Source organism: Argiope bruennichi, chromosome 10 (assembly GCF_947563725.1).
Source record: "Argiope bruennichi chromosome 10, qqArgBrue1.1, whole genome shotgun sequence".
Lineage (NCBI taxonomy): Eukaryota > Metazoa > Arthropoda > Arachnida > Araneae > Araneidae > Argiope > Argiope bruennichi.
The window spans coordinates 17,828,041-17,844,633 of record NC_079160.1 but is presented as its reverse complement, the minus strand read 5'-3'; the positions used below and the strand labels follow the sequence as shown (position 1 = coordinate 17,844,633).

The 16,593-nt window shown below is 29.5% G+C and overlaps 1 protein-coding gene across 1 annotated transcript in view; it reads right to left on the bottom strand.

Moving 5' to 3' along the window:
* Positions 1 to 16,593, bottom strand: part of LOC129989114 (uncharacterized) — a 67,218-nt gene that overhangs the window by 2,567 nt on the left and 48,058 nt on the right. The window contains exons 2-6 of the mRNA XM_056097438.1: positions 14,252 to 14,622; positions 11,799 to 11,909; positions 9,861 to 10,009; positions 6,218 to 6,344; positions 3,636 to 3,835 (exon numbers count right to left, since the gene is read on the bottom strand). Of these exons, the coding sequence (XP_055953413.1) occupies positions 3,636 to 3,835; positions 6,218 to 6,344; positions 9,861 to 10,009; positions 11,799 to 11,909; positions 14,252 to 14,477 (813 nt within the window). The 5' untranslated portion in view covers positions 14,478 to 14,622. The remainder of the gene's footprint in view (positions 1 to 3,635; positions 3,836 to 6,217; positions 6,345 to 9,860; positions 10,010 to 11,798; positions 11,910 to 14,251; positions 14,623 to 16,593) is intronic.

Below are 16,593 nucleotides of genomic sequence, written 5' to 3'. Positions count from 1 at the left end.
GAGAAAAATTGTGAAACTATATTTTAATATTTTTTTTCATTAATTTCAGATTTCACCAAATTTTATTTCAGATTGATTAAACGAAAGTAGCTGCTCAAGTTTTCTTAAACCAGCAATTGATGCGTTTGAAAAAAAATTACAGCTAATTCGTGGGGAAGTTGGCAAGAAACCAATATTTCTGCACTCGAAGTTTACGTACTGAAATAAATTTATAGATAAAATCATCTAGATACGTTGATTTACTATAGATTGGAATGAATGGTACTAGAAACGGAAAGTTAGCTATATAGCGATAAACAAAAAATTAAAATCATATCAATGCAAAAGAAAAAATGACATCATACGAATGTAAAAGTAAAACTGTTGTAAAATGTAATTCAAAATATTAATATAATTGAAATGTGTGGATAAAACTTAATAGATTTTTAAAATGCAAATAACAAAAAAGCAAATTATATCACATGGGAAATCTTATCAAATAAAGTTGTATAAATTGCATGTGTTTAAAACTTTGTTCAATTTGACACAATGTAGCGGTTACATCGGGCCCACATTGATGACTATTCTCTAAATAACAAGTGAAAATTGATCCATCTGGAGAGTCCAATATGCATCCGAATTAAAACTGTCCGATTTTCTGCTCATTAGCAAAGGTTAAGGCTGCACAAAAAATTCACAATGTAGAGTTAGTTTTCTGTTTCTAGGTCTTATTGTATGTAAGGAAGAAGCATTTTAGTGTATTTCTTTAAATCGATAACACATAAAGTAATATTAGGACAGCCGTCTATTTTAAATATTTATCCGTTTTTTCGTTTTCCACAATTCTTGTATGAGATGGTATCCAACAGAATATAGGAATACAGAATATGAATGATAAACAGCAAATTTAGCTGCAGAAACTGATTATTGTAAAAATAGTAAATGTAAAATAAAAATGCAATTTATGCTTTTTTTTATTTCCTACTAGCCGCCTTTGGCCACCAGCCGGTTCGCCATTCTTAATGTTCGTTAAAATTTTTATATTTAAATATTTTATGCAATTCCTACGTTAATAGCTTCTTCATCAAAATATTTTAAAGTTTCAAATTTTGATTGTCATATAATTCACTCATAATATTATAAAGGCCTTCAGTCATAACGTAATATGTATCTCTCTAATTTTCTGTTACTCCCGTAGAATTTATGCTGTAAATTAGAGTGGAAATGGTTAAATTGCAATTAATATAAAACATTTTTTTTTACTGAAACGAAGAATTTTTTAATATGATTACTGAAAACAGAGTCACTGAGTATTTAAACCTTATGGGTACTAAAGAATATCTTTCTTAATTTATATAATACCTCAAGAAGTTTTCTACAAAATTTTCTCAGATTCATCATGAACAGATCAATTAGTTTACAATGTTTAGTTTTAAATGCATCAAACACTAAGAAAATAAACAGAATCGTTTAAAATAATCGACCGAAAATATGTTAAGCCTATCCTTGTTAGCGTGGGAAAAAAACTAAAGCCTTACTCATTTGGCGGTCAGGAAATGAAAAGATTTTTTTGGCGGGAAAGTTAATTTTTAATTAATAATTAAAATTCTAATTAAAAATTTTAAAAAAGGGACCCCAGATGCACATTCCCGACCTCCAAGGTATGCATGCGCCAAATTTGGTAGCTGTAAGTCGAACGATCTGATCTGTAGAGCTCCAACACACACATTGAGCTTTATATTAGATAATCAAGAGACTATAAACAGTAAGAACTATAAATTACAAAATATTATGAATTATATAATGTTTTGACCATTAAGAATAATTGATCAGGTTTCTTATCTATTTTATTAAGCTTATGTAATTATTAACAGTATTTATAAACAACGAATTTTATTTAAATACAATCGCATGAAAATGTGGATGCAACTCATGCGAGAGCCATAATAGGTAAATAAATAATAACATGAACATTAGTCTAAAATAAATAATTGACGTTTTTTTATGTTAAAAATATTTTTTTAAATTGGACATTTTTAAAATTATGAACTAAATATTTTTTAGAATTACAAATCAGCGTAATACTATATTAACAAAAGCTAATTAATTCAAAACGTTATCAGAATAATATTCCGAAATCTAAACGTCACTTGATTGTAAAGTGAATAAATTAAAAAGATAATATTATTCAAAAAGTGCAAAATTACATATGAAAATACTATAGAAATATTTGAGGCCTTGTCTCCAACTCCCCTACTTTGCATATTTAATGATCCGATCTGAGGATTATTAAATAGGCAAATAAATAGGATTCGTTTCATTTTATCTACAATAAAAAATTAAATGAAATCAAGAATACTTCATTTTCAGCTGATCTAAGTATGAATTATGTTTATTTTCATATAACTGAGTTTTTACTTATCAATAAAATAGTATAATAATTTTTGTCATAAATAAATTCAAATTTAATTCACTCTTTACTTTAAAGGCAAAGAAAACATTAGCAGTAGATGTTTATGCAAATAGATTTTATTTAACAAATTAAGATTATAAGGATGTTAAATACTGTCAAAATCATTGTTGAATTTAAAAATCTAATCAATGTTGAAAGAAGATTGATAAATTTAACAATAGTTAAATAAAAATGAATAAAAACTATCAATGAAATTTTCTGCTAAAAAGAAATCAATTATTGGATAGTTTTAGTTATAAATGATATCCGTGAAATATTCTTTTGGAAATTCAGGAATTTGTTCACAAAATAATTTCAATAACATTATATTGTTTTGGAAAGACTTGTAATCAAAATGAATATTTTAACAAATTATTATAGAGGCATTTGCTTATAAGAAGGAAAATAAACTGAATTAAAAATACACTTTTATATGCTTTTTGAATGTAGATTCATTTTATTTTATTTTAATTAATGTTTTAGTCATCAAATTGGTATTCTTTGTTATACATATTACTGCATTTTGAGATCAAATTCATAAGATAGCACCACATGTTTATAGTCAAAATTTAATCAAATAAATCGATTCATTGGATTTAACTCGAAAAATATTAAAATATTGTTTGTTACTGAGAATACACAAATTTATTAATTTCAAACATCTAACACAACATGCAGAGAGCAAAACTGTTTGAACAATCGTACCTTTACAAATAGGAAACGAAACGAAGTTCAATAATATTGTGTAAAAAATTGTTTTCAAATAATCGGAATTCCTCTTATACACTTTAAAAGAATTTTGAAAAACATTAACTGCGAACAAAAACTTTGAGTGAGTAAAATATTAATACAAAAGTTGTAGTATTATATTACATAATTACATAATCTAAAATTACATAATCTAAAATTACATAATCTAAAATACATAAAAATAGTAAAAATTAATTTTCTCTTTAAATATTTAAACAAATTTGTTTTGATAATTATGAGTTATTTGACTTTAAGCTTCAAGATTAACAGACATTTTTATAACATTTTTTTAATATTACAATTCTTTTCTTTTTATAATTACGATAAAGATATACAATACAGACATCATTACAAAATTTAAAATATTAACATTCTTTTTTGCAATACAGATACTGTAAGGAAAAAAAAAATGGTTCTCTAACAATATGATTCGTAAAAATGATTCCTTTCCTACCTTATCTGAATCGTCATCCCTTTTTGGAATGCATGCTTCTTGATCGGAATGGCTCTTGCGTTTGGCGATTTGTTGGCGACGAATTCTCAGATATACTAAGACGGCAAATACATACACCAGTCCTAGGATTCCTAAAGACAGTCCAACCACCATCATATTAGCTTTGCTGTTTGGAGGGTCATCATCCATTGAATCGATACCTAAAAACATAAATCAAATTACAAAATGTATTTCTTATACAAAAATATGTGTTTTTATAAATTTTTTATGCAACTAATAAATATTTTGCTTATTATTTAAATTTTTTTTTAAATTTTCTTATTTATTTAAAGTCGCCACGTTTAATTTCGTATTCTTGCATTTATCCTCTTATCTTAATTCTAATACTGTTATTTATTTATTATTTCAGCTATTCTTTATAATTTTAAATAATCTCCATATAAAAGAGCTAAAATTCTCGCAAACGATGAACAAAGTGAACTAAGAAAATATTTCCGATATTTTCTTCATTTTAATTTTTAATTAGCAAATTTGAAAAACATTACCTGATGTTTAAGATGACTACAACCAGACGAATTTTCACTTTGGGAAATCTAATTTAAATCTTTATGTCCATAATTACAAAATCAATAGTTTATTTTTGAATATGTTTTTCTATAATATCGATTAAGAAAGCACACTTTTATGTTTAAAAAATTCGTTCGAACAAATTATCATTTTTTAACCATTTCTAAGGCCATGGGAAGATGCTTCCCACCAAATTTATCAATCTTTGTATGAAATTATGTAGGTTGGCATAAGTTCTAACAAATTTTTTTAGAAATCAGAAACTTAGATGGTTCAGTTCTTTATCTCAGGCAAAATGATGTATCTTGATTTGTTACTTAATTATTAATTAACCAAATTAATTAATGAATCAAATTAAATTTATCTAATAAGCTAAATGAATCCCTTTTCTTATTCTAATTTCAAGTCTAAAAATATTTTAACATAATATGAATGGAAAAAAATGGCCCTTTAAAGGGTTAAGCAAAATTGTATATACTGAATGAATACTAAATATGTTTTAAATAACTGTAAGTTACTAATCAAAATCTTATTAACCGAACGAAAGCAGCGGGAATCTTTAAAAATATTTCAATAGCTACTGATTTCTTTATTGCATCCTACTTTTGATATGAATGGAATAATGGACAATATGTAACGGACGAGTTTAAATTTCTGTACTAATATTTAAATTTGCCCATTTCAGTTATCAGATTGCTGTATTCTTAGCTGAAGTATACTATGCATTCTGCAGCTTTTCTTCTTTTGAAAAATCTTTTCTCTTTTTTAGAGTTTTTCTTTTGCATAGCTTTGTATTACTTCAAGTTTATTCTTCCACTAATTAGAAATAAATAACACTAAATAAGAGTGAAATTCATATATACATAGTTTGAATGCAACATAAATCAACACTTTTGTACAAATTTACTTGCATAAGACATAAAGGTTTTAATGACAATTAATTAATTAATTTTTAATCAAAAATTATGTTTCCGTACATAAAAATCATTGTTTTCTTTAGTATTTCCCATTGAAGGAAAATATTGCTTATATTTTAAAATATTTTAATTATTATTCTGATAACTATCTTTGGTAATGTTAAATTAAATTTTCTAACAGTTTTTAAAATTAATGGTAACTAACAAAAAGAATTTTCTTTGACGATTTTTAAAAATTAACTAACTTTATCACAGATTATTGACAGTTATGTATATGTTCAGTATTAAAGTAGAATGCACATTTTTTGAAAAATTTCAATAAGATAAAAAAACATAAATAAAAAGAAATTATAACGAGTGCACATTTAAAAATTTTGGTACTATGAATATTAAGAGGAAGTATAAGTTCTATTTAGGAATTCCTGTCAAAAGAAAGCATATATATAAATATTTTTTTTTAAATAAAATATTACATACATCATTGAAAAATATTTTTATTTGCGTTCGTGTTGCTATTCTGTTGAGTATTAATATTAAATATATTTTTATTTTTTCGTATATGACATTTACGATTCGTAACCATCAACCCCTTTATATCTCAAACATCGAAGAATAATTTCTTTTTAAGGAAGATTTCATGACAATTAATTAAATAAACATAAAATTTCATGTCAATATTTTCTTTAATAAAAGATGTGATAATATTTTGATCCCACACAATATCGGATATACCAATGTAGCGATGTATAACCAGGTCTTTTACTGAAAATTCAGTAAAAGATACAATTTAAATGGAAAAGGTGCTAGATACACTTACAAATGAATTTAATTGCACACAAACACTACCCACAATAATTACAGCACAACAAAATTAATTAATAGGAATTTATTCGGGGAAAAATCATGTTCATTTGCTAAATTACTGAAAACAGAAACAAGAGGTTGAGTTGTTTTCAACACATTCACTGATATTGAATGCTAGAATGGAGCTACAGATGCTGGACACTGTTTTCTAGCGTTTGGATACATCAATTGCTTTTTTTAAAAATAAAAATTGAGGATTAAATTATTGATAAAAATAAAGAAAATCTATCTTACCAGGCACCCATCCGACCCTTATGGCCACGCATGTTTCGAACGGCGAGTATTGTGGAATTTTGCAGAACAATCGAACCAAAGCAAGATGCTGCTGCAAGACTCGTCTGTCTTGAGAGTTGCCCAAAAACTGAAAGAGAAAACAAACCATTAGTTAACAATAATCTTCTGAAAAATTAGCATAAATACCTTACAAATACGTTACTTATTTTAATAATATACTTAAATACATTACTTAGTTTTGAAAATCATTTGAATACCTGAATGTTTCTAATTAACCTAGAGTTAGCAATACTCTTCCCTTCACCTTTATAGCATACTAGCGTTTACCCGCGACTTCGTACGCGTGGAAATAGATTGGAATTTATAGCAACAATGGCTTTATCTTTTGTTGCTCCTGCGCATGCGCGTATTTTCAACGCCAATTGGGGCAACACAAATGTATGAATTTTCTATGCCACTTGGTGTAACGCTATGCAGATTAGAAATTTTTAATTTTCTTTATTCTGTGTTATTTTAATTCAAAAGTACTTCAGAATGAATCCGGAAGATCGATTCATTAACAATGTTTAATTTTAAATGTATCGAACACTAAGAAAATAAATAGAATCGTTTGAAATAATAGTGAAAATCATGTGAAGCCTAATCTCATTGGCGTGGAGCAAAAAAACAAACAAACCCTGAAGCTTTACTCATTTGACGGGAAAGTTTTTAATTAATAAACAATTAACCACTCAATTAAACGGAATAAATAGTAGTCTATGTCCTATTCCAGACTATCTCTCAGCTAAATTTCATCCAATTCTGTTCAGCCGTTCTGGCGTGATGGACTAGCAAACATCCATCCATCCATCCATCCAAACTTGAACATTTATAATAGTAGTATAGATATTATTGTTACCAGTTCAACTACATACAATTATAAAACTATGAGTAAAATAAGGGAAAAAGAGTACCAGAAGAAGTAGATTTAGACATTTTATGCCTTATGTAGTACACACTATATAGCCGAGTTTCTGGCCCCTCCCCAATCTAATTTTATATTTCTATGCATTTTAATCAGCGGGAGTAGTCTCATCGAAACTTTCTCGTATATTTTCCATTTAAAATCTTATCCTAACCTCCCCCCCCCCCCCCACACACACACCGAATAAAATTATGGACTTTGAGTAAGGCCGCCAATACTTTGCAAGGCACTAATGAACAATAGTTGCGAAATATAGATCTTTGGCGAGAATCTAACTTGTCTACAAAATCAATCATGAGAATATGTATTTTTCACGTCTTTTTTGACGGTTGATTGAAACCACCTGAATGAAGGAATGAATTGAGGGAAGGGAAGCTTTTTTTACTTTCCCTCGTAAGTTTCTCAGTACTTTCTCTTGTAAGTAAGTACAGAGAAGGTATTGTAATCACCAAAATATTTAATTTGACACAGAATCGCAGCTGTAATCACCAGATAACTTATCGAATATCATTTAACTCATTACGTTTATGAGTTATTGCATTTAAATGCAAGTGAAAGTACAGACAGACAGACGCTCCACCCCTTGACAGATTTGGTTCAAAATTTGATAAGAATTTATATTTTAGTTTTTAAAGCTGTGCATCAAATTTTATCTACCCATGTCTTTGCATTATTAAGTTGTTTATAAACGAACAGGCAGCCAGACATACTTCCTGTGAATAGAGTTCATTCAGAGAATTATAGAAATCTACAAATTTGATGTGAAGACCATATACTGAATTTCATTTGTTAAGCTTTGAGCATTTTCGTCACATACAAATAGGTAAACATGTCTCCAAAAATGTGTTTTTTAAACGCAGGGAGGTCTAAAATACGGAGATGTGTCCAAATATTGAGTTCGAATTGTTTGACAATTGCGATACTTTCTCTGTACTATGTAAACGAGAAAGTAAATATCAACATATTATTTATTTTAGGTGAATTTTTATTTCAGTAACTATGTAAAAATATATTTCTTTATTTTATTATTACTCATGCTGGAGTGGCCGTCCCTTTTATTTTCTTTGATTAGATGACAAACTTATTTACATTGATTATATTGCAGTATTTATAAATTCCAGATTGGATTCATATGAACTGTAATACCTAAATGATCATAATGAAACATATAGAAACCTGATCCACAATACTATGTGTTATTACTAAGTGCTGAAACAATTCTTAAAACTTACAACAGATAAAATTCATATTTTTTACAAATTTATTTGGCAACTAGGTTAATAACAATTTTTTGAAATCTTCCTTTCTGTGCCCCTTCATCAAACAAATAGTTCTTGGCAGTTGTCTAGTCGGAAATCCAACATTAATAGTAAGTATAATTTCCTGACATTTTATATCTGAATGAATGGATTGGTTATTTAAGCTTTCCATTTTTTCGTATACGCAGTATAAAGTAAGTATTGTATTCGAGATTTTAACGAATTTCTATGTTTCAGACCTTTGTGAATTAGAAAAACACATTTTTGAAAAATGTCTGTCTATCCAAAAATAATCTGTAATAAAATATCTGTTTGTCTGTGACAAAGATAACTCAAAAGGGCTTTGAGCCAGACGGATGATATACGTATATGGTGTTTGCACCAAATTTATAAATTCAGAATAATTTTGAAAAAAAAACCTATTTTGAGGAAGTCTGTCTGTTTGGCTGTTTTAATATCAGTTAATTCGGTAATTGCTAAACAAAGAGAGCTAGATGGACAAAATTTGGCACGCAGATTTAACACCAGCAGTGTTGACACCTTACATATTTTGAGCTATATCCAATAAACAGTTGAATATCTGTTGGCTTTCACTTTTAGTTGCAAGCATTTTAAATGCGATAACTCAAAAACGCAACAGCTTAAATGTATCTAATTTGGTATCTGACTTTGTGTCTACAATTGTTGTTCTGTGTCAAATTTGGTATCTGACTTTGTGTCTACAATTGTAGTTATGTGTCAAATTTGGTATCTGAGTTTGTGTCTACAATTGTAGTTATGTGTCAAATTCGGTATCTGACTTTATGTCTACAATTGTAGTTCTGTACCAAATTTGGTATCTGACTTTGTGTCTACAATTGTAGTTCTGTGTCAAATTCGGTATCTGACTTTGTATCTACAATTGTAGTTCTGTACCAAATTTGGTATCTGACTTTGTGTCTACAATTGTAGTTCTGTGTCAAATTCGGTATCTGAGTTTGTGTCTACAATTGTAGTTCTGTGTCAAATTTGGTATTAGGCTTTGTGTCTACAATTGTAGTTCTGTGTCAAATTTGGTATCTGACTTTGTGTCTACAGTAGCAGTTCTGTCTCAAATTTTGGTTGGGAAAAACGAGCCAAAAACACAAATTTTCCTTTATTAGAAAGTATGCGAGAAATTCTTTAGGAGACCACTCCTACTGGTTTCATATATACGGTATTTGAATATGGTTTGCTTAGTCTTAATTTTCTGCATGAGTAGAAGAATTTCAGAACTGTTAAATTAATTCTCTTTTATCTTTGTGTTGTCCAGAGAATGTACAACTTTATACACACTTTACCTTTAGTCAAGAAAGATATACGTAAACACATTTTGAAACAATCTTTTCTAAAGAATATTAAAATGCGTAATGCCAGACCAACGTCAGTCCTACAATCTCACCTGCAGGAAAGTTTTGTTGCCGTCTGCGAAGAGTCCAAAAACAGGTCCGCCGCCATCAACGCGTGTTAAGGTACGCCACCCTTCTTTCGTCAGGTACTGAGACACGGCGGCTTTGCAAGAAGGGAAGCCTGCCTCGGCGTTCTTTCGACCTGGAATAACAAAAAGAACAATGTTTGTCAGGCATATTAGAACATTCAAAAAGTTTTGAAACTGTTTAGTTACTTCCCAAACGTATAAAAGAATTTTCCCTCTCATTCTCAAGAAGCGAAGAGCGTATATGTTATCATAAATGCAATAAACTGGTGATTATTCATAATCACTAATAAATTCAATGGTGATTATGAATAATCACTGGTAATTACACATATTCACTAATAAATTCAATGGTGATTATGAATAATCACTGGTAATTATACATGATCACTAATAAATTCAGTGGTAATTATGAATAATCACTGGTTATTATACATAATCACTGGTAATTATACATAATCATTGGATTAATCACATTTACCGTAACATATATATATATATATATATATATATCATGTGACAGATTAGTCAAAATCGGTTTCATCCAGTTCAAAAACTTATAGAACATGCATGAAATTTTTATTTGCAGACAGGCATTCAAAATTTTCCGTGCCTATGGAATAACAAAATTTTCTTCGATTTTAATGGCGTTTTACACAAGAAATTTCTTTACTATATCCTAGAAACGAAGAATTTATTTAAGTTTTTAGACGTCTGCAACATTTGGTTTAGTTTAGTTATATTAACGTCCCGTTTGAAGCAACACTAGGGCTATTTTGGGACGGACCTCGTCATTTTGAAACGCGGTCAGATGACGAGGACGACACCTGAGCTGTCACCCCCTCTCCACACCACACCACACCAGCGGGAGGACACTGCAACATTTGGAGCGATGCAAATGACCAGATCTTTGGGAGACTAAAATTGGGATCACAGGATCCTTTTGTGCCAAAGTTTCTTCAAAACGTTATATTCTTAATATTGCAAAATCAACTTATGTGAGTTTTTCCTCAAATAAAGAATTTTTATAAGAAGCAGTGATTCTCAAGTCCGAAAAAGCGCACTGAGAAGCACTTGAGGATGTGGCAAAAGGTGGCTCGCATTACGCATTTCCAGTTAGGCAAGAACCACGGCAAAAAGGACTTTGAAGGAAATGCCAAATAAAAACGTTCTATTTATAATTAGCCTTCCAAATATTTTATAACAATATTAACAAATATTATACATCTGTTAAATTTATTTTGAATTATTTGCATGCAGTAGTATATTTTTGAAAGACTATTTATAATAAAAAAATTCTAAATTTCTATTTTCTAAATTTTGTTTACATCTGCTTTTAAAGCATTTTTAACTATGAATATTTTAAAATAAAAATATATTTACTATTAAGTTAATTTATAAGGATTTTATACAATTTTTTCTGAACGGACCAACTTCCAATTATAAACATTACCTTATCACAATATATATTCGAGTTGGTATTAGAAAATTAATATTTTTTAAGAAAGAAATATATTTCCAATGTTTTATAATTAAAACATCTATTTCTTTTCCATTTTTCACATAATATAAATTTTAATTATAACAATTTAATATAATTTAAAGCTGAATTTTACGTCAGATATAAAATTTGCGTTCAAAAATTCCTTTTCTTATTTACAATTGAAATTTTGACAATTTTCTCTGTGGAGAACGTTCCAGTTCCTTTAGAGTCTTAATGGGAAATATTTAACTTACTAAAGATAGTAATCTAAATTGAAATGTGGAAGATATTCTATCTTGTGGGAACTAAATATGTTACATTTATTATTTTTCTAACTAAGAGCGAAAAAAAATTCATCCCTTAATTTTAATATTATCAAATAAAACATATTTGAAAAATTTCCTGGATTTCTTTCAACTGACCTGCAAGTGACAAATGAGCATCTGGATGAACCAACTGACCACTGGTGGGAAGGTATACCAAAGGGATGGCTTCCACCGTGAATGGCCGGTAAAAAACGGACATGTAACATTCTGAAAGGAAAGATACTGAACTGTAGTACATAAATAAAGGCATTTATTTCTAAAAACAATGGAATAAATGTTATGCGCTTATTATAATACTATTTTAATTTAATGACTTCTTTTATTATATATTAAGTAATTAAGGCCCCAGTTCTTACTGCTTTCATGCATGGATTTTCTTATTGTTTCAGATAAGATATCAAAATAAAATATTATGCTTTTAACAAATCAGTAAAACTTTTAATTAACATTTTGCCAGGTATAAGAGATCTAAAAGGAACATCCCCCCTTTTTTTGTTACAGTGAATTCAAGTGTTGCACTTGACAAAAATTAATTAAGTTTAGATTATTCATTCTTAAACTTTTGTAAAAATGTCACGATTTTAAAGTCATTAAGACGTTTTATACAAATAGATTTCATGGTTTATGACAATTTGCCGCTACTGTGAATATATCGAATGAAATATTCGATATTACTTAAGCACTTTTATCTTTAATAATAATAAATAATAAAGTAAAATGAGTGAGTCGCTCGACTGACAGACCATTTTGACCTAGAGCTATGGATATACTCTGAAGGATGGATGCATCTCTGAGAGATTTTTTAAAAATTTTAATTAGAATTTAATTTACTAAAAATTAGGCGTGATTTTGGCGTCATTTCGCAATAAATATTGCTGCATAAAGTTGACTTTTATACCAATCTTTCTAAGTACTTTACATGAAGAATATTAAGATAACAGTGCTTCAAAAGTTTGAGAATAAATGAACCAAATAATTCTGTTTCCAAAAGCACAATGATATTACGAAACTTGATAGTATTAGGACGGTTTATGCACTCAATAAACAGAACATTGGTAAGACTATCAGAATATAACATGGCTTTAATGTTTGCGACAATTTGAAGTTTGAAAATAGTTTGTTGGAGGAATCATGAACATAAAGTTATGTACAAAAAATTGAATTAAATTAAACAGAACGAATATTCCAGACAGAACAGCCGGTCATCAGTGACGGCTAAAAAGTTCTTCAACTAAAAACAATGCTATGTTCTGTCAGTTAAACGGAATACTCTGCCAAGCATGGTAATGATGGAAAGAGTCTTGCTATATTTCTAAAACACTGTCCCTGTAGTTCGGAAGCTTCGTTCCAAACACAAAAATGCTTTACAGCCAGCCTCCTCTATCTCGTACGTTCGATTGAATCCTCTTATGAATGATTTTTCAACATTTTCATTTGTCTTAACTTATTGTTTAGACAATTTCGATTTATAATCGAAACGGCTCGACTTGCACACAATTTTTATATTATCTAACTAAAACAACAACAACAAAACCCACTACAACAGGGTTTTTCTCTCTGGGATGAGCATGTAAATAATTAGAAAGTGCGAGCTGTTGCCAAATAATACTTAACAAATTTGGCAATGCGTTTCCATGTTTCTAAAAGTACAGACTGACAAACAATTGACCCCTTGTTGGATTTGCTTCAAAATACGATAGGAGCCTAGACTATCGATGTTAATTCTTAATCTTATCTATCTAGATTCTCTTCGTTTTGCAATTATTGTGTTAACTCATACCCATCTTACCCTTGATCTGGGCGTCCCGGGTTCGAATCCCGCTTCGGGCATGGTTGTTCTTCATCTGTGTTGTTTCTGTGAGGTGCGTGAATGTGCCTCCCTGTAAAAAGGGGTTGTGCAAGCGCATGTGTGAGTTTCATCTTCATATGACCCAGAAGTCAGACTTCTGCCTTCGGGTGCTCAGGGGTCTTTACCCTCAGAAGCTACTGCACCCCCTTTCCATGGTAACGCGGACACGGCATCATCAATTTATATTCAAACGAGTCCACAAATTCGGTATAACGATTATATACCAAATTTTATCCATCTTGCTAAAAGCGTTTTTGTGTCATCTTTGTCACACACGAACATTTTCCAAAAATGTGTTTTTCGAACTCAGGGATTTCTAAAACGTGGAGATTCGTCAAATTCTGGTGTTCGAATTTTTGGATGTTTATTATTTTTGATGTTTATTTTCTCTATACTACGCATACTAGAAAGTAAAAAAAAAAAAAAATCACCCTCTTCTACTCTATGACTTCAATGCTGCTTTTACATCATTTGCCGGTAATAAATCGTCATTTAAAGCGAGATTATATTTTTTATAGAATGCGGGAACACTTTCAACACATGGATCATTAAGTTCAATAATGAGAACGCCGATGGGAATTTTCCTCTCTAAATTGCATCTTTCACAACCATAAAAATCCGTCTCAAAAAAATGTTCATTAATTTATTACCAAACGATTTCGAAAACAAAGGTTCAACAGAGTTTTATTATTTTACTCACCTCTTATGTCCTTGACGCATTGCTGCTTGTCTTCTCGGTAAGCTAAATGTGTGGGGGCGCATTGACAAAAGCAGGGGCGGCCAGGTATCTCCAGGGCGGGACGCGTGCCCCCATTGTCGCATCGGGACCCGTTGTGACAGTCCCGCATGCGAAAGATGTCGCCAAAGAAATCTCGTGTGACGTCACTTCCGTCGACGGCGACTAAGAGGATGAAAAAAAGCAACATGGCGTTCCATCCGGTTCAGATGATCTCAGTTGTTGGCCACGATGAAGATATTATAAACATGGACATTCACATTTTATATACTTTGATTTTCTGCATCACAATAAATGTTTTTGACGAATTTGAAAACTGGTAACAAAAGTAAAACCTATAATGAAAAGAAATAATGACCTATTTGATGAAATTTTGTAATATAAATGAAAGATAATATGACTGTAATTTAAATTCAGTCTCCTTGTATTCGAAGAGCAGAAGAGAATTCAGAAAATACAGATCGTTTCTATAAGAATTTTCTTTCTTGTACCATTCCAAGCAGATCATTCAAAAGATAATTTTTAATGTTATGTTAATTTAAATGATGTTGAAATAATTAAAATCGGTTGATTTTATGAAAATAGATGGAAAAATTTAAGACTTATTTTACTTATTCAATAAAAATGTAACATAAATACAAAGAGCAAGCTTTGGCATTTTTCGCTTAGTAAGAATTTTTGCTTCGTTTGTTTCGTCATTTGGTTTTATACTTCATGTCTATACAATATCACTTTTGGTTAAAAAAGAATAAAGTACTGATTACAAAAATATTATTTATACAATAAAACTTATAAAGCTACCTGTGATCTCCTCTTTTATGTTTCTTTAAAGCATATTTGAAGCTTTAAAAATACAGTAGTGGGAAGATTGTCTTGTTCATATATACATATATAACTCTAAAGTACATGGCATAGAAGTCGCGCTTATTTCTTATTGCTGCATGGCAACAGTGAAATGTAAACAAATCCCTATAAGAAAGTTTCACTTTGCTCCATTGAAAGTTTTTACAGTTGCACTTGACACAATATCTCGTTCATTAATGGAGCTGCAAAATGTAGTTAGAAATGCTTTGGAGATACCTTATATTCAATTAAATCAGAGGAAACAAGATGTAAAAGAAATAAGCGTCAAACAGAAAATTTAACAAGTACTGAAATAAGATTAATCGCCACCAGATGGATAATCGCTACGACTTAGCTATTCCGTGTTAATCATATGAAAAGTTAATAATCTGAGCGAACAAGATGGTTGTGAGAGGCTGTTATTTTAAATTATTCTTGCTGGAAATAAATGAATACGGTGAAGAGCTAGTATGCTTCTTTATTTTAGAGCCAAACATCATAGCAAAGTTTCTTTTGCAGATTCTGAAGCCACCAAAATTCAGAAAATTTATGAAAATCTTAGGACTACATTCAGCATTCCTTGCAATACTACAGCGAAGGTGCAAGATGAAATTAACAATGTTAGATGCTTTACAATGTTAATAAAAATTTTAAATGTTCTTAACAGATGGTTTATTCCATGTTAGATGCTTTGCAATATTACTAATAAAATTACTAAAGGTTCTTGACAGAAGGTTTATTCCATGTTAGATGCTTTGCAATGTTACTAAATAAAATTACTAAATGTTATTGACAGATGATTTATTCCATGTTAAATGTTAGATGTTACTAAATACTTCGCAATGTTACTAAATAAAATTACTAAATGTCCTTGATAGATGGTTTATTCTATGATAGATGTTAGATGCTTTGCAATGTTACTAATAAAATTACTAAATGTTCTTGACAGATGATTTATTCCATGTTAAATGTTAGATGTTACTAAATAAAATTACTAAATGTCCTTGATAGATGGTTTATTCTATGATAGATGTTAGATGCTTTGCAATGTTACTAAATAAAATTACTAAAGGTTCTTGACAGATGGTTTATTCCATGTTAGATGTTAGATGTTTTGTAATGTTACTAATAAAATTACTAAATGTTCTTGGCAGATGGTTTATTCCATGTTAGATGTTAGATGTTTTGTAATGTTACTAATAAAATTACTAAATGTTCTTGACAGATGGTTTATTCCATGTTAGATGTTAGATGCTTTGCAATGTTACTAAATAAAATTACTAAAGGTTGTTGACAGATGGTTTATTCCATGTTAGATGTTAGATGTTTTGTAATGTTACTAATAAAATTACTAAATGTTCTTGACAGATGGTTTATTCCATGTTAGATGTTAGATGCTTTGCAATGTTACTAAATAAAATTACTAAATGTTCTTGACAGATGATTTATTCCATGTTAAATGT